At 30.7% G+C, this 24959-nt stretch overlaps 1 protein-coding gene across 2 annotated transcripts; it reads left to right on the forward strand.

Annotated features, from left to right (window-relative positions):
* The first annotated feature begins 6044 nt into the window (after positions 1-6044).
* LOC8264494 (6-phosphofructo-2-kinase/fructose-2,6-bisphosphatase) lies at positions 6045-23838 on the forward strand. 2 transcript variants are annotated; one of them, XM_048371371.1, is made up of 23 exons: positions 6049-6369; positions 6472-6535; positions 7060-7352; positions 8759-8950; positions 9288-9497; positions 9617-9712; positions 10039-10137; positions 10232-10261; positions 15214-15267; positions 15943-15996; positions 16092-16169; positions 17039-17130; positions 17203-17260; positions 17360-17434; positions 19575-19622; positions 20042-20139; positions 21281-21356; positions 22194-22256; positions 22342-22433; positions 22570-22638; positions 22723-22786; positions 22905-22970; positions 23604-23838. In XM_048371371.1, exons 1-23 carry the CDS (start codon positions 6178-6180, stop codon positions 23679-23681), a joined length of 2241 nt encoding a protein of 746 aa, XP_048227328.1. In that variant the 5' UTR covers positions 6049-6177; the 3' UTR covers positions 23682-23838. The 2 variants fall into 2 exon arrangements, 1 of the variants encoding a protein (XP_048227328.1); XR_007214891.1 differs by lacking the exons at positions 22194-22256; positions 22342-22433 and having other exon boundaries at positions 6045-6369.
* The last annotated feature ends 1121 nt before the right edge of the window (positions 23839-24959 follow it).

Below are 24959 nucleotides of genomic sequence, written 5' to 3' on the forward strand. Positions count from 1 at the left end.
AATCAAAGGAACCAAGCCTATCCCAAACACTCTTTAGCCTTGAAGCAAATCTTGTAAATATACCTCAAAAGTGCGAGGGCGCTCCAAAGGCACGGGGGCACTTTTCATAAGGTCAAAAGTTTACAAGACGTTGAAAATTCCACCTGACAGAAGTCCAATCATCTCACAACACTTGGCAATCAAAATGTCAAAGCTTGAAGAAGCGCGAGGGCGCCTCAATTTAGGTGTTGAGATAAATTTTAGAAGACGATAGCACGAGGGAGCTTCTAGGCACGATCAAGGTAAGTGCGAGGGTGCTCTTGTGGCACGGGGGCGGTCTTCACAATTAATGCGATGTCACTAACTGTTGAGACAGCAGCCGCCCTATCAGTACCACATGGCTGGAGCCATTCAAGTTCCAATGTCTCTTTTGAAAAAGTGTGAGCGGACTGAACATGACTTGAAGAAATAATGAATCACATGGATGATTTACTTAAGTCATTGATTCATTATTAAGTTATGATGGTGTAACTAATCCTCAAACCTAAGGTGACGGAGTTGGCTCATGAATATGTAATTAGAATTTGCTTATGCTTTAAGTATTTGTTCATACCTAGAATGGGTATTTACAGATAGTGGCTCCAATTGCATATGCATAAAGGCAGGTGTTCATCAACAAGGAATGCATTGCCTTAAGTAAACAAGGATAATATCTTATGCGATTCAATAACATCTTGACTAAGGGATCCTTAGCCGAGGTAATTATGATTAATAGAAAAACGGTTTTCACATTAATCATATTTAGTCGAGATGTATCCTGGATTTGGTCATAGAATCAAGTTAATGGATTTGACTATCCTATGATCCTCACTTGATTGGGATATTGTTCAATGGAAGGATTTAATTACTCGGTAATCATAAATAAAGGATTCATGGATGATCAATGTCTTTATTATTAATTGGGTAATTATAATATGTTGTTAGATGTCACTTATAATTTATGGAAACGATTGAGGGACAATTAGTTAATTGTTCTCTTAGTTGATTAAAGTGTTTTAATTAATATTAAAGAGTTTAATATTAAATTGCCATTGCCAATTAATAATGAACCTAGAAAGTCACACACGTTAAGATCAACTCAAGCACGATGATGGACTTGACTTGTACCTCGAGTAGGAACACTAGCATCTTCTAAAGTTAAAAGTCTATAAATGTCTAATTAATAATAATGTATAATATATAAGTGTTATATATTGAAGAAGCTTGATACATGTCATCACAAAAGAGTTTATAATGACATGTATTTGTACAGCAGCTTGACACGTGTCATTATTAAAAGGTTTACTTCATGAAATTTGCAATCCTTCCTTTCTTGGGTGCGGTCGCAATTCTTGACTTTTGTAAGCATTTTATCTCTACCTCGAAATTCTTCATTTTCACAATGGCGCTCTTTATAGTGCGGTCGTGATTCTTAACCTTAAGTCTCTAAGTCCTTCTGTCTGCAAATTTGATATTTTCGCGGTTGCACCATGGAGGGTGCGGTCGCGATTTTGAAGCAGACTAGATTTCTTAACAACAACACTTAGAGAAACATTAAATCAATACCTCAATGTATGTATCAATATCAAAATTAGAGACTTCAGCATTGTGACAAAGCATCTAGATTAACATGTTCTTATTATTATAATACTTCGTCAGTATGATTCTTACTATTTAATATTATATTATATTATAATTTATGTGCATAACTTTTTAGAATGGGGTAATTACTTTCTTTGCAACGAGACTAATAAATATTGAAATATAGTTATCCTTGTCCAATTTAGCATACCAACTTAAAATTAAGGCTCCTTTCTTTTTTCACAAAAAATCTCAAAAACATGATGTTTTGATTTTCAATGTTTGGTTGCTTCTAGAAAAATTAATTAACAAAAATTATTTTCTATGCCAAATGATAAATTGAGTTATTTTAAAATTTCCATAAATTTGTGAAAATTCTAAAAATTAATAATGTACGTCCCATAATATGTCGACTACTTATAATCAACAAATGATCATCATAATTTTTCTTTTTATTTTAACTTTACTATTTTAGTACTATTTCTTTCATGTTTAGGATAAAAGATCAATTTGGCCCCTGAACTTGAAGTTAATGAGCAATTTATTCATATTTCGACTTTCTAACCAATTTGCCTAGCAACTTGTTATAATTGGCTAGCTTACACCGGCCAAAGTTCTTAATTTATAATAATAAAAATTCATTTGGCCTTTTAACTATAGTAAGTATCAGAATATATAAAAAATAATTTGATTTTAATGTCTAATAACAACTAAATAATTACCAATTAAGATAATTAAAAATTTAAACTATGATAATATATTATATTTATAAAAAATAAATAGAATTTTACAATTCTATAAAAAGTTTACAATTATAATATAAATATTTCAAATAAATTTTGGCATATTAAATTAAGTTACTTTAAAAAGATTAAGTCATATACAACGTCTTCATAAAGCCAAGTTTTAAAGATTTAAACAAAGTCTAGGAGTGAAATAGTTATTAAATTATTTCATTAGAAACTAACATTAAATATTACTAATAACGTTTTAATCTAATTTTGTAAAGTATAATCTTATATGATTTAGTAATATTTTTTAACTAAAAAATTTGAACAATAATATTATTCAATTATTATTACTAGATATTAGGATTAAATTACGTTAAAATTAAAATTATTATAACTCAATAAAGACTTATTTCTTATAAATTTGCACATTTTACGTAAAGTTCAAGGATTAAATTGAACTATTTTATAGAGTAAATTTTCAGAGTGAATTTGGCAGTTTAAAAAATTGAAAACTAGGTGAATAGCCCATTGACTCCGGATTTAGGGAGCAAATTGACACTTTAAGCCTTCATGTTTATTATAAAAGAATAAAATTCAATTTAGCCACTAAATTTTTCGAGCAGGGCTAAATAAATCTTTTTGACCTTTTTGGCTATTTTAACCCAAAATTTATTAGTGCTTTTGGTTCATTTATACTTCTTTTACATATAAGAGTGTGAGCCCCTCTTTATATTAATAAAAAAATTATTTCTAATAATTTTCTCTTTTTATGCTCTTTTTACTTTTTTTTTTCTTTTTCTATTTTTTATCTCTCTTTTTGTCTCTCCGATTTGTGCACCACTGTAATCAAAACTACTTGATTCCTTCCAATCACCGATGCTCATATGCCAATTGTTGGTGCTCCGTCCATTATAAGAGAATTTCACAATTATGATTTATGAACCTCATCTACCACCAAAAAATAAACGAATGCACCACCACTATCCAAGAATCAATAACTATCACCAATTGAACTCGATACTACATCTCCTCTCTACCGCTTCCTCTAATAATGAATTCGCACTACATCAATTTGATGGTTTCTTTTATAAGAAATTAAGAAAAATTATCAGATTTCTATTTATATTTTTTCTTTCTAAAAATTTTTGTTCTATTCTTGAACAAAAATAAAAAGTTTTATTTTTGTTTGATTTTATAAATCGAAAATAAAAAGAGAAACGTTTGTGGCGTTTAAGCTTTTGAATTTTAGGAAGTTGGAATGACTATTCATATACTAAATTTAATTTAATTTAATTTACTTTTGGAGAAAATAAGAAAGATATGGAAAATGAATTGTTTTATGTTTAAAGCAATTTTAATTTTATTATTTTTGTTTAAATATGAATTTTGTTGATTTTATTTGCTAGTTGTTATTCGATGCTATTGTTTTCATGTTAGTTGTGTTTTTCTATTATTGTGGTTGTTGCAGTTGTCCCTATTGCAGGAAATGATAGTTGTGGCAAACTTGTAATCGACGATGGTTATTTACATTGTTCAAGAGGCGATGGTTACTGTAGATAGAGCGGTGATTACTGTAGATAAAAGCGGTCTTGTTGTAATAAAATAATATTTATTGTATATTCATAAAATAATTATTTATTTATTAGATTTAATTTAAAAACTATTATTTATCGTTTATTTTTTAATATGAATATTTCATGAAAATGGCCTTCCACTCTCTTATTTTCTAGACAAAAAAGGATTAAAATGAGCTAAATTTAAAATATTAAATTAAAATGGCTAGAAAAGATAAAAAGGGTGATATGAACTTCAAGCCCAAATTGAACTTTATTCTTACTACAAATATAAGACAAGTACAAAACACGTGCCTTGGACGTGGCCCATCCCAAAACAAAAAGGGTACACTGTGTTTTAGCTTTACGTTGCTGTCGATAAAGCCAACACCAGATGACAAAGAAAGCAAAAATTCTTCGATTTTGCACCATTAGTTATCAATCTCTCTCTTTCCTCTCCTTTCTCCTCTCTTATCCAAATCCAATCCTTTGCCACTAGACCTAGCCAACGAATCGGTTCAAATCACAAACCAAACCAAACTGGTTAAAATTTAAAATCGATTCTGATCAAGAGTTTTAATTTTATTTTCTCTTGAACAATATTTTCTTTTAACAATATTAAGTGTTTTAATTCATAATCCGATTCAAAACTAGAAAGAAAAAAGACTAATTAATTCTATTAAATTTGGACTAGTCCTAACGATGAAAGCCAATTCAACTTTTCAAAATAATATTAATTTAATAAAACTAATGTTTAGTTTATTAATTTAAATTTAACAAAATTATTATTAAATTATCAAATTTTATTTTATTAAATTTCTGAATTTTTTTATTTAACTCTTATACTTTTCACTTTTATTTAAATTTTATAAAATTTTTATTTATTTTATTAGATTATTGTACTTTTATTTTTATTTTAATTAAGAATTCTTAATCAAAGTAAAAAGAAAAATATAAATATTTAACAAAACAAAATAAAAAGTAAATTACTTAATCAAATAAAATAAAACTCAAGAATTAAAAAATTTACAAATATGTTTTACCTTTAATTTTTATTTTTTTATCCACTTATATAATAAATAATTAAATATATATAAATAGGTCTATAATCAAACCGAGCCAAGTTAAATTTTAACAATTTCGAACTTGATTCGAACTTTTATATTCAAGTTTAAGATTGATTCTTTTCAAAATTATTGAGCTCATTAGTAATTTGAGCTCGATTTATAAATAACTCATTTATTATGCTAAATAAATTAAATTTGTATTCAACTTGTTAAATAATTATATAAAAATTCAAATTTATTAAATATTTTTAATATTAATTATTTTATTGTTATAATAAATATTATAGTTATTATTGTTATATATGTATATTATATATATAATATAGGTTTGTACTATATATGTTAATATTATATTATATATATGTATTTAAGAATAAAATTAATTCAAACTCGAATTTGTCATTAAACGAGTCTATAAACAAGCTCGTAAACATGCTTTTTCATAAGCTAGATTGCGAGCCTATTTGTAAACTTCTTAAAGAAATCAAATTCAAGCTCGAGCTCACAAACAGACATGTGAGTTTGCTCTTATGCAAATAAATGAGTAGACTCGCGAACTAACAAATCAAACTCTATAAAACTTGAGTTTCACTTTATAAAGTCATTTAACTCAAATTTAACTCAAAATTGAACTTAAACAACTTAACGAAGAATCACGAATAAGCTTTTTTTCTAGTCGAGCTCTGAATAGCTCAATAAATTTTTAGTTTACTTACGACTCTATATAAAAATATATAAAATTTAGTTAAATTGATTTAGCTCTTTATATTTCATACAAAATTAAATTAAAATCTACATTCATATAAAAGATGAACTAAATTAAATGGTGATTTCTTATTTTTATAAAATATATAGTTATTGCATTTTACTGAATAAAATAAAATAAATATATGCGGAATAAAAAATTTAAATATCTTTTCTGAAAGTTATTTATAAATTAAAATTTAGTTTTTTTTATATAATTCAATTTAAGATCAAATCATATATAACTGAATTTATAAACCGATTTTTAAATCATTGAACCCTCAACTATGAGGCGATTTTTCTACGATTCATCTCTAAATGAACCATGAACCGACTCGCCGGTTCATGCCCTTTAGACAGGTCCATCTGCCACTATCTCAACAACAACAGGAGGCTCCATAGTGTCAAAATACACAGCAGATGCATATACATATGGCCAAGTTATAAAGAGAGAGAAATTTTCAATTGTAAAGATAGGAGCGAATGGGGACGGGTTCTTCAAAGAACGGAGACGGAAACTCGCATGGAGGAGAAGAGCGAGAGGAGAATATGGACCAGGATGGAGGTCAGCTTTATGTTTCTCTTAAAATGGAGAATTACAAGCAAAAAAGAGACCTTTTCCCTCATGTATATGGCTCTGTCCCTCTTGTTGGATCCTGGGATTCTTCTAAAGCTGTAACTATTTCTTCATACTTTAATTTGTTTTTTCTAAAACTTTTAACTGCCCAGTTCCGCAATTCACTTATTATTCTTTATTTTTTTGTAAATAAAATAAAGCTTTCAATGGAACGTGAATCGGCTTCAATGTGGGAATTGAGCTTTGTTGTGCCTCCTAATCACGGTATGATTATCACTTCCGGTTACAGGGTGGGTCTATTCTTTGTAGTTAAGCTTTTCTTGTTTCATAACAAAATTGGAATGAGGGTTTAGCTATCTCACTTGTTGATTATTAAAGCTTAGGCATTCTGCTTGAAGAAATATCTATTTTAGTATTAAGTATTTGACTCTGAAATAAAGAAAAGTGTAAATATCTAAGACCATGTTTGGTTGCCTTTAGTCTTTGGCTTGAATGAAATTCTTGGAATCATATTTTCGTGATGTTCTTATATTCAATTGACTTAAATTTTTATGTATCTATTTTAAGTCTAATTCTTAGTGTTATCACTAATTGTTATTTATATCTTTCAAAAGTAGACTTGAAATAGGGTTATCACAGTCAATTCCAATTCCAAGAGTAACCAAACATGCTATAGATCCCAGCAATGTTGTTTTCTAACTTCCCATTTCCCCTCATCTGCTTCGGGGTGGTAGGCTTATTAGTGTTTTGACTTGCTTTTATTTCGGTTTACTTGGTATTGGATATAGAAACGTTGGATTTCAAGTTCCTGTTGAAGCCAAAATATAGCAACATCCCATGCGTAGTGGAGGACGGCCCAAACCGGCTTCTTACGGGGGGGACATTGCAGGGGGAATCTAGACTGGCTGTCTTTAAGATTGCTGATGAGGTTCTTGAATATAGAGTGTTCATTAAGGCGGACAGAGTTTCACCCTTTGATCTTGCGGCTAGTTGGAGAGCTTATCAGGAGAATCTCCAGCCTTCAACTGTCCGTGGGATTCCTGATGTCAGTATCAATTCTGCCCCAGAATCTGGAGCTGAGGTGCGTTTAATCTCCTAAGGATATTTTCTTGAATAATAATTCCCTGTTGTCAAGTAACGAGTAGTTATTGAGTCTTCCACCGTATCTGCATGCTCTGTATCGCAGGAGCCATAACACATAACATATCTTTTTAAGTCACATGATTTGAATTTTTATATACCGATCCCCCTCCCTCCTCGTTGATCTCTTGTTTTGAAGATATGAAGCTCCAAATTCATAATAGAATATCATTTGAGAGTATTACCCATCTTATAACTATGGTTTTTGGGAGTGGACCTGATAGATTACTCCCAAATTGGTTTGCTCAAAAGTTCATAAGAAATCTACTCTATGAACTTAAGTTTTTAGGTGAGATGCTCTCCCATAATATTTTATTGTGCTCTTGTTACCCATTTAATAGGTTTCTTGTTACTTGTTAGGAGTAGTTCTATCCATTTTCCATGTTAAGTATTATCAGGTATGTTACATTAATGATAATCCCGTAAACTGAGATGCGAACTAGATTAAAGTCTGTTATTTTCTTTTAATCTTTTTTTTTCCTTCTCATTTTTGAATATTTTTATCAAGCTACCTCAATTATATATTGATTAGATATAAAATTCGGATACATACTTGCTTTGTGCAAATGCCTATTCACCAGATGCTTCATGGATGAGCTATTTTGGTAGTCTGTTGATCACTGCACAGGCTGCATTTTCTTTGTTTCTGTATCCCTTTCTTTCTTTCCTCAAGCACTTTTTCCTATGCGGTGCTGTTACATGTTAAATAAATTTTCCAAGGCAAGTGTTGAGGATGCCTTTGTGGGCAAGGTCTACTCAGGGAAGAATACAAGATGACTTTAATTTTTAATTTAATTCTGTTAGGATTTATTTTAATAATTTTATTTCAGTAGTTTAGTTTCCTAGTTGCATTCAGTTTAGGTTTCCTAGTTTCATTATAATTCCGTTATAGACATTATACCTAATTGGGAGTCCTAATTAGGGATGTTTATTTCTTAAGCCTATTTAAAGAGAGGCTGTCATTAATAAAGGGCAAGCAAAATTTTATCAAAATTGCAGACGTGCCTTAGACTCTATCAAGGACAGGTCTCTTGGTTGGCAGCATAAGGTGGGAACACGGCCAAGGGAAAAAGAGAATTCCTCCCCGTGTCTCGACCTGTGACTAGATCCTATGCTAGTGTCCATAATAGTAAGCTATAGTGGGACATTAGCTTATGTAATTTATTCAAGATGGTGAAATGTTGGGACATAACTGTTTGGTTATGCTGTGAGTTTGTGGCTGTATTTTCAGTGCTGAAATTGTTTGCTTCATTAATTTATCTAGCAAAATGTTTATTAATTTGAGTATATACTGTTGTTTGATGATAATTATACGCTTGATGGAAAATCTTTTACCAATTCTTGCAGAATTCAGCTAGTTTGGAGCTAGATCTTGAACATTATGTCGTTCCAGCCCCATCAACGTCAGCAAACTCAGGCCTGGTATATGCAGCTAACAATGCTGAGAATCCAAGGTTCCATACTGCTGATGGATCGGGGAATGCTTCATATTCCTGTAAGGATGGTGGCTTATCTGTTGATCGACCTGCACCTATTAAGGTTTATTTCTGTGTCTATCTTTCAAAAGCAGTGCATAGATTTCATTTTGGCCTAGTAACTGTGTAAGTGTGAGGATAACCTGTTTCATATCCTCATGTTCGCTTGAACATAATTGCAAGTATCTCATTGTTCAGTGGGAACTAAACATTTCAGCTTTCATGGCCCGAGCATTAGTTCCTACCATGTGCAACTGCAAGTGTACTATGGTCAAAGTATTTCGGATCCTATACAAAACGTGACATACTTGTAACTTCTGTTTGCATGGCTGGCAGATACTGTGCTTTCTGTCTGTATTAGATACGCTTCTTTATTTAACCATGTATTTATTTTGACACAGGAGATGGAGGTCAGTATCCCAGATCCATCGAAGGTTTACTCGGGTTCTGGGATGGTTGAGTCAAAATCAGTAGGGACATTCTCACCTTTGCAAAAGCAAGATGGTCACCGGGGACTCTATGTGGATAGGGGGGTTGGATCTCCTAGGCTTGTAAAATCATCTAGTTCAAATACTTTCGCTTTTGATCTCAAATTGGTCACAGAAACCAAGGTTGGCAGCAATAAATATCTCACAGTAGTGAAGACTGCAAGATTTATTACTTATTTTTCTGCTGTGCATGGTTGTGTTTTCATGTCAAAGATTTAACTCTTATTTCATCATATTTTTAGCATTCAATGCCAGCAGCTGCTGGAGCTGTTGCAGCAGCAGCTGTAGCTGATCAGATGCTTGGACCAAAGGAGGATAGACATTTGGCAATTGTTCTGGTATAGTCCTACTTAAATACTAATAAGTAGTCATGGAATTTGTAATTGTTTTTCTTCTCTCCCTCTTTTTAATTGTAAGATTGATGAGGTTGGTGTCTGATGTTGCCCATTTAATCACTTTTCTCTAACCACAAACATTCTCTTGATTATGAGAACCTTACCCAGATGCACCTTTATAATTTGGGATCCAATTCGGGATTTTCCTTGGGAGGGAATAGCTTGATATTTAGATTTTGCAACTTCATCGCTTTCTCATTTGGATGGCACAAAAATTATTCATGTGTAGTGTTGATAAAAGATAATGCTTGCAATTGCTTGTGTATTAGGTTGGTTTACCTGCACGAGGCAAGACTTTTACTGCTGTTAAACTTACCAGATATCTTCGTTGGTTGGGTCATGATACCAAACACTTCAATGTTGGAAAGGTCAGTCATATTATTGGCACAAATGTTTTTCGTGCTGCTCAGATCTCTTGAGAGGAAATTGAGTTGATTTACTCCTGCCCAATGATTGTAACAGTATCGACGCCTCAAGCATGGAGCTAATCAGGTAAACTTAAGCAGTCAGCAATTATGTGTTTCTGTCTCGTGGCTATGAAATGAGTTGGTATTTATTTTCTTATGATTGATGAAAGAGATCCTTAAGCATTTTTGTTTTTTCATGTACTATAATTATAGTTTTATCAAAAGTAGGCCTTTAGGCGCAAAGAGGGGCATCTTGGGGAATAGAAGGAATAGGTAATGGAAAGCAAAGAACCTTAGTAAGGAATAATTCCAAACCATGGAATGATCCTCTTTCTTATTCTCTCATCCCTCTATTAGATCAAATATTCAAATTTCTATATTCACTTTTATCATTTGTGAAGTGAACTTTCTCTGGAATCTTCTACATCAGTAATGTCTCTCTCTCTCTCTCACATTATATTTTCTTTCTCTTATGGGCATGGTCTTTCTTTACAAATCATGAGTTGAAGTCTAGAATTATTTTTGAAGTTTTTGGGTCTCTATGTGAGATGTTGAAATTTGGATGCAGGGTGACAAATTGGAATCATAGTAGCAGTGTTTCTGGAAGTAGCACCAGATAGTGTTTTGGATACCTAGGCTAGAACCATGCTAGCAATTAATAGCAAAAACTCCTTTTCTACCATGAAAACCAAGAGCTACCTAATAGCTCCAATTTAAGTACGACTGCAGCTTTGGTTAAGCCATTGACACTGGTATGAATTATAAAGGAAATTGTAAAGGAAAATTGAGGTCAATTAGATCTTTCACTTTGGTGATTGCAATCTAATGTTAGTCTATCTATAATCATTTCATAACATATATATCATACATATATAAAAGTGCAAATGGTGCAAAGGGAGGGGGAATAAACAAATTTACTGAAAAGGCCTTATTGATTGTTTAATTAATCTAATTAATTTGGTCATCTATTGATTGAATTGAGGGAAAATTTGTAAATTTTGTGTCATGGTGTTTGTAGCTTTTTACAGGTTAAAGTACTTTGGCTTATTTTGAAGTAAATTGATTTAAATACCCTTTTTAAAAATAATCTCATATTCTCTTTCTTTTTTCTATCCATTTTCAACACTATTTTTGTAACTTTTTTGTTTATTTCTCAAAGAATTAAGGAAAAAAATAAATATGTTTTCTTTTTTTGATTCATTCAAACAAAAAAATTGAAAATAATTAAACCCTATTTTCTTGCATTCACCTCAAAAAAGAAATTTTTCTTTCACCTCAAAATAATAAGAGATAGAGGGAGGTACTAAGTTTCTTTTAGAAAGAAAATAATTTTTAGAAATAGAAAATAAATAAATTTCTTCTTTTTTAAAAAAATGAATAAAAAATAGAAAAGAAAAATTAATCCAACAACTTTGCTTTTCTGGTGCTTAAAAAGAGATTTATAGAAAATAGAAAAAAAGAGAGAAAGAGGACAAAAGAAATAGAAAAAATTATAAGTAGTGAGGAGCAAGGATATTTAATTTCATGGCCTAATTACCAATCAAATTTTGAACTTTACACTCTTTAACAGTTTTATCCAATTGTTTTATAATTTTAAAATAAATACCCATGCTTTCAATTTATTTTCAAAAGCACTTTTGATGCTAATTTTTGAAATCTCACTATAAGAAAGATGACATGATAAGTTGACTATGCTTATTAAAAGAATAATAATTGTGAATCAACAAAAATAGTTTGTCCTAGACTTAACAATATAGTCATTAAAGGTCTTACCTATATCTTTTTATACATCTCACGTCTAAACGCAATAAATTTTTACTAACTCACTAATTTACTTTTGGTAAGCAAAATTGACTTGTCATGCCATTTTTCTCATTGTAAAATCTCAAAAATTGTTACCTAAAAGTGTTTTTGAAAATAAATTAGAAACATGAATATTTATTTCAAAATTTTGAAATAATTGGATAAAATTATTAAAAAGCATAATGTTTGCGATTTAATTGGTAATTAGGCCTATATGTAAAATGAATTAAATTGAAAAAAGAAAATAGAGAAACCTATAAAAACTTATTAGTAAATAATATTTGAAATTCATTAAAATATAAGTCTAACTTTATATAAAATATTCTATTAAATTTGATTAAAAAAAGTGAAGTATAATAGTAGTTAAAGATGGAATTTTGTTTCTTCATAAAATAAGATTTCTAATAAAAAAAAAGAAAGAGAAGAGAAATCTATAGAAAGAATATTTATAAGTAATATAAAAATTCATTAACTTCTTTTGAAACATTTGACATTGGTTCTAAAAAATTGAATTTTTATTTAAAGAAAAGAATAATGTTTTGTGTATTAATTTTTTTTAAAATTGATAAAATATTTTAAAAAATATGAAGTATAATTGATAATTAAAGATGATATTCCCATTATAGATCTTTTTTTTCTGGTAAAATCGGATTTCTAATAGAAAACTTAAAAGAAGGAAGAGAAAAAGAAATCTATATATATATAAATATAAAAAGTTGTTAGCACTTCCATAAAGAGATCTAAGCTATACTATAAGTGTGATTTTTCTCATATGTAAGAATTATGATAGTTTAAATTATAAATTCATATTAATTCCTCACTTAAACAACTAAAAAAATATCAAACATTAAGCAAGAAGTGGAAAATATTTATTGATGAAATGAATATAAAATATTTATTTAAATGTGATTATAAAGGTGTAATAGGGCCATCCGATAGTGTATATTGACTCATATTATAAAAATAAATAAAATGTTATACAATATATATTCACAAGATAAACATTGGCTTATATGAATTTTCAAACTTAATTAGTCATTTTTATCAAACAAACATATGATGACATACTTGAAGAAATAAAATTTCAATAGTGATTATTAAGGATAATAATGAGTGAACTTATTAATAATGATTTTATTAATTTTAATTTAGTAATAATTTTATTTTTAATTATAAGAACTACGAGTTTGATTATTGTTAGATTTACAAATTAACTTAACTAATACGTTTATGAAAATATAAATCACATCACATTATAAATGCAATTGTAAAATGCATGATAAGATTTTCCCATAGTACATATTGACTCGTACTTTTAAAATAAATAAAAGCACATACAACATATTTGCGGGATGAGTATTGGCTTAGGAAATTATATGAATATTTAAGTTGAATGAGTCAAACAAATATATAATGCCATGCTTGGAGAAATTAAATTCTATATAAAAATTATTTTTCTATGTAATAACTTTGAACTAAAATTCTAACTATATTAAAATTTTACTAAAGTAACTAGTAAAGAATCAAACATAAAATATATTTCATTCTTAGATATTGTTCTAATATTTAATGACATTTCATCATAATCTTGTCATGTGATTAGTTTTAGCTTTATTTGAGCAACTAACTACCAATTTGGTCTGTAGAGTATCAAAGGATGCAAATTAGTACATTTTCAGGACATAGGATGCAATTAATCACGAAACTTATAAATAAATACTTGAGATATAAATCTCTATTTGTACTGTACTTCTTATTTCTAATTAATTTATAAAATTAGAAACTAGGTAATGAAAAAGGAGATGATTAGATTAACAAAAAAACCACTAAAAGTAACTTCACTATATAATTTGAAAATAGAGCGAAGCATTATTTCAATCCATTTAATTAAGGAGAATATGTTGTGGAAAAAGTATTATCTTTTTTTGGTGTTTTATCATATTTTATTTTAGAATTATTAACCTAGTTAATGAACATATCCAACTGAAACCAACACCTTAAGTAGATACATTTTCTTCATTAATTAATTATTTTTTCATTTAATAACTTATTATTAATTGAAAATGTTCTAAATATTTTATTATTAATATGCACCTCAAGTAGGACATTTTTCTATCTTCAAATTAATGCATATAGGATTACATGAAATAGAACATATATAATAAATTAATAATAGTGAGTCCAATTATTAATGCAATACACGTGGACGAAAAATTAGTATACATAAAAGCACGGAGGGGGAAAGGGAGGGGGGGAAGCAAGCAAATTTATTAAGAAGCCTGTGGCATATTCTTATTAATTGTTCTTATAAGATAAGGTTATTTTGGTAATCTGTTAATTAATATATTGATTATATTTATATAAATTTATAGTAAAAATATAATTATTATGTTACTTTTTAGGATGAGGAATCATTATTTAATTAAGAATTAAGATTATATATGCAAGATTAGATGTAAGATTATTTATGCAACTCTTGTTTACTTATTTATTCACTTTGGTCTCAGCTGAATGAATTGGTATCCATTTTTTTTTCTTTTCCATTTTTTCTTCATTTTTTTGGTTTTTTTTTCTCACTAGTCATTGTTTATCTGGCTGAAATGCATTAAGTTTGTGTCGTATGAAATTGCCAGGCCGGAACTGCGTTATCTTGATTTCTGATCTTTATTTGCTTATTTTTCTTTCCTTTGATCAAGTGCTCAATTTTCCCTTCCTTTTATCTTTGAAATTAATTACATGCTGGCATTGGTTTGTGAAATGGGTCGGTTTAAAATGTTAGTTGCTTTGAATTGAGAATAGGAAAAATCCCAACTAAAAACTTTGAGCTCAATTTGGTTGCAGAACAGCTGCTCGTTTCAAAATATGAATATAAATCTTTCTGAATTTCTGTACAGTTACCAACATTTCCAAAAGCCACTTAGTTTCTATGAAAACTAATTGAGTTCAAGCACCATTGTAAGAAAGCAAATAAAAACCAGAGAAACCCCAAAAATCACTTCAATGTGTCCCTTGGAAGAGCAAACGTTCCAATTCCTTTCCAAACACGTGATACAAACAGATAATTTAAAAAGGAGAAAGCACAATGAGACATGTGTCAGCAAACCAAAGGGAACTTCTCTGTGTTTTTGGCATATATGAGTCTCTGGGTATGATGTGATATTATGCGCCTTTTTTAAGATAAATTACTGGTTTGTCATATTCTTTTGGATTTTTTGATGACTCCTATCAGTGCAGTCTGCTGATTTTTTTAGAGGTGACAATCCTGAAGGCATGGAGGCACGTAATGAGGTGAATATCCATTAACTAAAGGTTGTTTCAGTCAATGGTGATAGTTTTCTTCTCTCCTGAGCCTATGGTTATTTCAGCCTTTGTTGATATTGGAATCATAATGTTAATAAACTTTTCTACTAGTGTGTTAAATGTTTAGTATTTTAAAGGTTCTGTTATGGTGTTTCTTTCCTCCCAATACGTGTTATTTGATAAAATCTTAAGCAGCTCTCAAATCATTATTTATACTTTTGAATCAAGCTGAACTGTTATAGGCATGAATTGCTTCTGAGAATGACCTTGATTCATTGATTGATTTTTCAGATCAGCTTTTGATTTGCTGTTAATTGCTTAACCGAAATTGACTTTAATTTAGTGAAATATCAAACATTCGTAATCATAAAATGAAAGGCCTTAAGATGATATGAACCTAAGGAGAGAGAATAGCAAACTTGCCACTGGAGCTGACTTTTATGTGGATCAATATTTGGCTTATGTTCAGGTGGAATCTCTTGATCTGAATAGTGAATACATGATACTTGATACTAACCTGTGATAAACATACTATCTCATAAGGCTGATTTATCTGTTGTCAAACTGCTGCTATTGATGAATTTTATTGTTTCTAAGATGATTTGACAACACCATATTAACCTTCTCCTTTGTACATAGTTTTAATATGTCAAATGCTACTAGGTAGCAGCATTGGCCATGGATGATATGATCGCCTGGATGCAAGAAGGTGGCCAGGTATGTTATTCCATGTAAACAGTTCTGGTGTTGTGAGATGTGCGGCAATGGCATCTACCTAAACTCTTACTTCTGTTCATTTTTATTTATTGCAGGTAGGCATATTTGATGCAACAAACAGTACCAGGGAAAGGAGGAATATGCTTATGAAAATGGCTGAAGGAAACTGCAAGGTACTAGGACTGTAGTATCACAGCAGCCTTAAACTTCAGTAGTATGAACCTTTGAAATTGTTAGTTGATGCATGTCCTTTAAGAATTTTTTATTTCTAATATGTTTTTCTCAGTAGCAGTATTCCACTTGGTTGACCTAATGTAGTCAAGATGAGGTTTAGGGATTTTTTTGATTTAATTGTTAATCATGAAATTCAGACTTCTTCTTTTGGGTGTAAATTTCTATTAAAAAGATTGAGGTGTAGTACTTACGAATTCTATTGTCATTATGAATTTTCATAAGTTATTTGCATTCCATCCTAATGAGTATTGATTTAGAATTTTCCTAGTTTGTGATTCTTAATTCTGGTAGAAGCAAGATTAGTTAGTAGTGCATAATTAATTTCGTAATTAAGAAGGAACATCTTTATTTGGATGATAGAAAGAAATGTTAAAGTTTAAGAGCTTTTTATTTTTTCCTCTTTTATTTCCTTCATTCTTTGTGCTGCTGCATTACAAACTATGTACACTTTTTTCTTTGTTTCTTTGCATATCTCTAAACTTTTGGTCTTTGAGGACTGGAACAGTTATTGAGTTAGGTTTTTCAACTGACATTTCATCACTCTACTTTTATATACTATCAGTGGTAACAGAGAATTTCTAAGTAAATAAAGTGCAATTTTACTTATCTAGATGCGATCTCATTAGGAACTTATTGATGCTTCTAATCTTTGTTGAAAACTTTGCCGGAGATTTACATAACAAGAAATTCCCATGAGAGCAATTGCCGGGAAAGAACCAAATCTCACTCTTGGAATCTAACCCAGATTGAGATATAATGTGTCATTTTGAGCTATTCTGACACATGCATGTTTTTCTTTTCACTGTAGATCATATTTTTGGAAACAATATGCAATGATGAACGCATTATTGAAAGAAATATACGCCTTAAAATTCAACAAAGCCCCGACTATGCAGAGGAGTATGCTTACTGCCTGAAGCCTGTTTGCCGACCTAAATTATTCTGTGTTTAACCTTTCATGTAATCATGCAGGCCGGACTTTGAAGCTGGATATCAAGATTTCAAAAATCGACTAGTCAATTATGAGAAAGTAATTTCCTATGGTCTTAATTATTGCTGCTTTTGAGAGTTGGAAATTAATGATTTTCCATTCCACATTAAAATTTAACAACTTGGCCTCTGTTACAAGGTTTATGAGCCTGTGGAAGAAGGTTCTTATATCAAAATGATTGACATGGTCAGTGGACATGGTGGGCAAATACAAGTATGTCTTTGGCTTTTCTGGATCTAATTTCTAGTCTTATACATTGGCAAATGATTTACTTCAGAAAGTAAATCATTAATTATTTGGTGCATGAAACTAGAATGATAAAAATTATCATGAAGATAATAATTTATTTTCAATTAGCAGCAAAATTGGCTCTAAGTTTAGAAAATATCCTCAAGCATGCTTGATCTTGGTAGAAGAACCACATCTGGATCTTTGTCCAGGCATCTTCTTTCTTTTCCTCTTTTATTGTGCGCCATATGCATGTGGTAGAATAGTGAGATTTTAATCTGTGAATAACTGCTTTTTGATTGAACATGGTATTAGTACAGAATGGAAGAATCGGATGTAGCTTCTTGAGGCTTTAGTAATGAGTTGAGGTATCAATTGTGGAACTAGAAACTGATATCATGCTACAAGTATCCTGGATGCTACACTTCTAATTAAGGACAAGAATAACTTTTGCATGTCATTTATGGCTTTATGCTAATATAGCTTCTATTGCACATGATAAAAAAGGCAGGCTATCCTTCAAATACCCTCTACCTGTGTCCGCTTAAAAAATTGATATTTGGGCCGGCCCAGGCCCAGGTTTTAACTCCTTTCAACCCAGAAATCTTGCAGGCTAGCTTGGGGGCCTTATCACATGTATTATCCTGGAGTTTCATTTGGGTAGGGTAAGTTCTTTGTCAATAAATTGGATGCCCTAAGACGTCATCGAGCCTTGCCTTTTCTTTTTGTTCTCGATCTCTTTAGAACTGAACTTAAGAGCACTTTAAAAGATTTTATAAGATACAAATACAAGAATAAAATACAAGTACAAAAGTGAAAAAGACAATAAAAGCTTTATCTTTCATATCTTTTATTTTCAATCTGGTGGGTTACCCTGGGCCATTATCAGGTCTAGTTTCTAATTACAGAGCAAGAACATTAGAGGACACCATTATCCATGTGCCAGGTTGAAAATTCAAAATAATTGAGCATAAAGAGTGAACCTCAAGGGAAAATTTTGTATGTACAGAAAATGCAGCGTTGAAATATTGTCATAGAACACTTTTATCCAACTAGGTCTGGGCAGAAGATTTGTGCAGGCTATGCTGGAAAAGAAATGGAGAAGAGAAACATTAGCTAGATCAACTTTGACAAGGCTTTTAGCTGGTTCTTCTTGCACAATTTCTTTATCAAATATTAATATGCTGTGTAATTTATTGCTTGACCTATTTTTGGAGCTTTTATTTATGGTGAGTTAGAGCTTTACCACACATCAGTAAAATGCAAAGGGATGGACTCCTTGAGATTTTCTTCAAAATTCAGTCAGCATCCAAAGAGAAAACACTTTCAGTAGGGTTGTGCGCATGTGTATGATTGGTTTTTAATCTAATGCCACATTTGTAGATGTGCATGAAGTCCATATATCTTCCAACATCATTTCCCCAACCTGTCTGAACTTTCACTATGATTTTCTTAGTTGGGAAACTTGTTTGTGTCATGTATCTGCAATTTTTAGAGAAAAACCACGCAAGGCAGCAAAACCTGGTTCCCCCAACGAGTAGAAAGAGCAGGGTTTGTTTTGTAAAAACCATCTATTTTCTATATGACATCACTATATTTGCATTTTTAATTTCATTTTAGTTGTGCTTTTTGTTTTTCATGTCTTTCTTCCTGTCAATCTAGTCCAATTGGTAAATAAATTTTGGTACTGTTTGGTTTGACTGAAAAGTACTTCAGAATAAAATTCTGATTTTCCTAAAAGCCATAATTAATTATTGGAAAGCATCCTACCATACTTTAGAATTGTGCGAGTATGTGTGTTTGTTTATTTTGTATTTATTTGATTTTATTTATTTTACTATGTGTATGCTTTTCATAGTAAAAGTTTTGTTGCTTTTGCTTGGGATAGGGTGGTTTTCTTGGCATTTTGTTAGACTTGTGCTTCTTGCTTTTAGAGGCGCCGTTTTAGTACTATTATTATTATTGGAGAGCACATCCAAAATTAAAAGTAACATTGCAAACCAAAGATCCATGCCAATGGTTGGCCTTGTTGCTTCTTTGAAATCACTGATATGTTCTTTATCCAATTTATCCATAGCATGAAAGTTAGTTTTCTATTTATTTAAACATCTTTGTTATGATTCAGGTGAATAATATCAGTGGCTACCTTCCTGGAAGAATTGTCTTTTTCTTGGTATGTTATCCTGTCAACCATCTTGATTGACTGTTCCTTACCACATAAGCTTCTGAAGGCATATCTCCCTTTTGAATTCTCTAAATCATGCAGCAATTTTAATACAACTGCTGCTTCTGATTGATACAGTTTGTGAAGTTTCTTATGTTTTGAATAGGATATGAAAATTATTCTATGGAGTATTGTTTATTTATTTTCTTTTTTCATGCTAATCTGTTACATCTTTTTTGTAGGACAGCTTTGCTATAATCTGTACTTTTTGAGTTTTGATCAGGGATTTCATTTTTCAATATACCAAACATGGCTGATAGCTAGCAGTGATTACTGATTTTCATCCATTATCATAATTCCTTCTTCTGTTAAGCTTTGTTTATTTTAATTTTAACGTAGAGCAAGAACTTTGTATGAATTTGTTGCAGGTGAATACACATCTTACACCCCGCCCGATATTACTTACTAGGCATGGAGAAAGCCGGGATAATGTTAGAGGGAGAATTGGCGGTGACACTGTTTTGAGGTATTGGTTCTTGAGAAATTGGTTATCTGGTTCAATTTGTACAGAAAATATTTTAATTCTTGTAATGTAATAAAATGAAATGCATCTGTAAATTCGATAAAATCATCTGGTTGTGCTGTTATGATGGCTGGCCTGCTGCTACTTGATTATTCACAAAATTCTTTATCAAAGATAAAAATTTTGCACATGAGAGTTTATGTTCAGCAAACAAACAAAGCATGAGAGGACAAACTCTATCCCTTACAGTGCTAACAACCAGTTATTGAAAGTGCAATGGGATATCATTTGCTAGTATTATGTTTGCCATATTTTCCTTGCATTAAGATTTTACTAGATCTTCCTAAGGGATATTCTCAAAATATGCATATAACCTGTGAAGTTGATTTTTAGCAGACTCGAGGAGTTGGCTGAAGTTTTTCATACTACAAGAGTCTCCTTGTAACTTGAATATAGGAATAAAAATCCAGATTTTCTTCTGGCATGAGATTATCAGAATATATCTGTCAGAAAAAGAACTGTAGCACAAGTTATGCAGGGTGAAATCTTTAGTGATATGAAATGATTATGGGGCTGAAGTCACTAACATAATCAATGTTATTAGCTGCAAGAAGCAGACTGTATTCAGAAAGAATGTAAAAGACCATAGAAATCAATGAAGCTGTGAAGATGTATAAAGTTGTGTTTTCTTAACCTTCTCTAAAATGGAATTACTTGGTTTTAAAATTATGGCTCATTTTTCTGAAGCCTCATTTCACATCTTCTAGCTCAAAAAAGTTTAAGCATGAGATCCGATAGCAATTGAGCAGTTAATTTGAAAAGTTCATTACCTGATGCTAGTTTTTCCAGATCAGGTTTGTAAGAGGGACAATAATAGATGCGTTTCATATGTAGCAATTTCTAAAATGACCACTTAAGACCCAATCTTTTGCTGGGCAGCCCAAGACCGGACCTTGAGATGTCTTGACAGGATTATCTGTTATGGGATATTACATAGTCCTATAGATCCACTTATCCATTAAATTGTGAAACTCTCTTAAAATTCATTTGCCTTTTCACACATGGTTGCATTCTGATTTTTCTGTTATTTTCTTCTTTAAGATTACTTACTAGTGACTGTATAATATGGTATTTGTTTTCACAGTGATAAGGGAGAGATCTATGCAAAGAAACTTGCTAACTTCGTTGAAAAACGACTGAAATCTGAGAAGACTGCCTCTGTAAGCTTTACTGATTGCATGACTAACCTCCTATATTGTCCAGTATCATGATCTACAAAATAAGTAAAAAATGAGAAATGTTTTGTTGCTAATACCTAGATTCCATATTTGTTGTTCTAGAATGATCACTACCAGCTGAATATTAAAGCTGAAAACTTAGGAGCTGAATAACTTTATTCCAGATATCTTAAGACCTGTCAAATTTTTATACAGAAAGATTAAAATTCGAATTATAACAGTGTTTATAAGAAATAACTTAAAATTTTAATTGTATCAATCTTGGTGATGGTAACTATGGTAATAATGGTCAGAGATGGTGTGTAAAGGAGTTAATTTTGATAGTGGTAAAGGCAACAGACATGGTGGTTGTCGTGTTGTAAGTGGAAGTGGTAATGGTGAGTATATGATGGTTATTAGTAATGACGATAATATTTATCAATCTTGCTGATTGTAACTATAGTGTTAATGGTCAGGTTAGTAGTTGTAAAGGTGTTAATTTTGATAGTGATGAAGGCAAAAGACGTGATGGTCGAAAGTAGAAGTGGTAATGGTGGGTATATGATTGTTATGGTGGTAATAATGGTAACTTTGGTGTTTGGGGGCAGGGACTGATTGTAAAAGTCATGGCTGCTGTAGCATTGTGTTGGTAGTTGGAATGATAGATGTGGTGTCTGGTGGTGGTTTGTTTCCAGAGCTGTAATATATCGATAAATAACATATAGCAAGGCATATTCCGGTTATAAAACCAGGTTATGTATCATTATTTAACACGCTGGTGAGCTGACTCTGTGGAATTAGTTTTGAGATCTTCCCCTTTTGATTTTTCCTATGATGTAGATTTGGACTAGCACGCTGCAGAGAACAATTATTACAGCAAGTCCAATTGTTGGATTTCCCAAGGTTAGTGTGGAACCCAGAGCATGTCATTTGCCTGGATAAGTTAAACTGAATATTAGAAATCAATAGTTCGTGACATTTTTGATAGATCCAATGGCGTGCACTTGATGAGATAAATGCTGGAGTATGTGATGGAATGACATATGAGGAGATAAAGAAGAATATGCCTGAGGAGTATGAGTACGTGTTGTCGTCTTCTCTCTAAAATCAGTTTTTCTCGCAAGCTGCTGCTCTGACTTAAAAATGAGCATTTTCATTTCATTTGTTTGTCTGGCGGTCACATTAGTTGTTTCCTTGATGTGTCCCTTTTAAGCAGGGCACGGAAGAAAGACAAGCTGAGGTACCGGTATCCACGTGGAGAATCTTATCTGGATGTCATCCAAAGGTATAAAATTATGAAGGTTAACTGAACCTGGTTAATATTTCACTTCCAGCTTGTTATAAAACTCGAATATCCATTCAAATGCAGGCTGGAGCCTGTAATTATTGAACTTGAAAGACAACGAGCTCCCGTTGTAGTGATCTCTCATCAGGTTAAGCATTGGACTTGTGCTTCTATTTATTTATATCTGTTTCTTTTTAAATTCTAAGCCTTAAGAAGCCTCTTGTGTTTTCTTTTTTATCTTTCTCCTTTCCCATTTTTCCATGCAGGCGGTTTTAAGAGCATTATATGCTTACTTTGCTGATAGGCCTCTGAAAGAAATACCACATATTGAGGTAATTCAAGCCTAATTAAGAACCACCAGAGTAATGGTATTTCTATTGTGGTATGTATCCACCTGGTTAATAATTACCGAGCAGCTCAGGCCTAGTTTGGAGTGAGGCCTTTAAAATCTATGGATTTTGTCAGAATCAATAGATTATAAAACCCAGATTCTTACATGTTTTAAATTCCATAGATTTGTTCATGCTCTCTTGTTTGGTATGCACATAAAATCAATACAATTTTTGAGGGTATTCACAGAATAAAGAAAAAGTTGGAACAATCTATCATCCATTAAAAATAGAGTTTCATAAAAACCAACCTCTTAAAGTAGGTTTCCGAATCTCTTATTTCGGTGGATATAGGTGGATGAAAGATTTTATTACTCATGGATTTTGTCTGTCGTTTTATTTTGACAAAATCCACGAATTTTACGAGATCTCTCATTAGAAGTCTTCAAAACAAACATTACAGTATGTTCTTCTTGGCAAGTCTTGATGAGTAATGTCCATATTGTTTTCTGGTGAAATATGTATCTTTATATGACTCATTTGGCATTTTAGCTTGTATTCTACAGTTAGTCTTTTTAAAAACAAAAAATTAAAATTTTTGGGTTATGAACTGATGAAAAGAATTGTATTTTTCAGGTGCCACTTCATACTATAATAGAGATACAAATGGGAGTTACTGGTGTCCAAGAGAAAAGATACAAACTCATGGACTGAACATATTTGTTGAAAGTTCTCTGATAACCCAAAATTGGAAGGAAATTTCCATTTTTTTCAAAAAAAAAATAATTTCCATTCATTAACGAGATGCAATACTGATGTATCAAACTGTATCTACAAGACATGAATTCAATGTTTAAATTCATTTCCATTAGCTGATTTTTCTGCATGCGTTTTAGACTGAAGGCAAGTGCCGAGAAAACTTGGAGGAAACATGTAGAATATAGTAGCTTAAGGTAAGCAGATTTATTTTCTTTTTAAATTTAATTTTCTAATTTTTATAAACAAAGTGTTAATTGAGGTAGATCAGGGTTGGAACGGCTCCATTTTTGGATATTAAAGATGATTGGGCCAATTCCAAAGGAGCCCTTAAAAGAATAAGAAATTTTTTTTTTCCAGAAATACCTCTTTTTATAAAATAATTGTATTTTCATCTAAAAAAAATTATAAAAATACCTTTTTAAAAAAATTTATATTTACAAAAATACGCATAAATTAAATATACTAAAAACCAAGTAAACTTCAATAAAATTATCCCATTAAAAAAATTAAATGTATAAAAAATAAAGAAGAAACCAACAAATAAAATTAAATTTAAGTAAATATAGATTAGACAATAAATAAAAAATCAATTAAATATCAACAAAACATAAACCGGATTTTCTTAATATCAACTAAATATTAACAATTAATACATAATAAAATTAAATAAAATAATTAATATAGAATTTACCAATATTAATAGAATTTGAATATATAATTTTGTGTTATTAATCAAACTAAATAAAAAATTAATATAAAATTTAGTAATATTAATAGAAATTGAATATATAATTTTGTATTATTAAGCAACTATTTTAAATATGATTAGTATAAAACACAGTAATAATGTGTATAATTAACTTATTGAATCTTATTTGATTAAGTTAAAAGAGCAACTACAAATTTATGTTAGTAATGAACTTTGATGTAAGCAAAATAAATAGCTCGAAAAAATTTAGTTGTTGCACCAGTTTATGGCGAAGTGGATATTAGAGCACTTCAACAAGTGGAATCCGAGGAGGAAAGCAGAATCTTGCAATGAAGCTTCAGTATGCATTTATTGTTTCGATTTCAGCTAAAACTGTTTTACAACATATATTAATAATCTAAAAACAAAGTTATAATCACAGATTTGGATAGCAAACTTCTATCATAAAATTATAGTGTTGGACTTGTAAAAAATTACTCTCATATACTTGCTTTGAGCTTCTACTTTTCCTCTCTCTCTCTCTC

This window comes from Ricinus communis, chromosome 2, assembly GCF_019578655.1.
Source record: "Ricinus communis isolate WT05 ecotype wild-type chromosome 2, ASM1957865v1, whole genome shotgun sequence".
NCBI classification, from domain to species: Eukaryota; Viridiplantae; Streptophyta; class Magnoliopsida; order Malpighiales; family Euphorbiaceae; genus Ricinus; species Ricinus communis.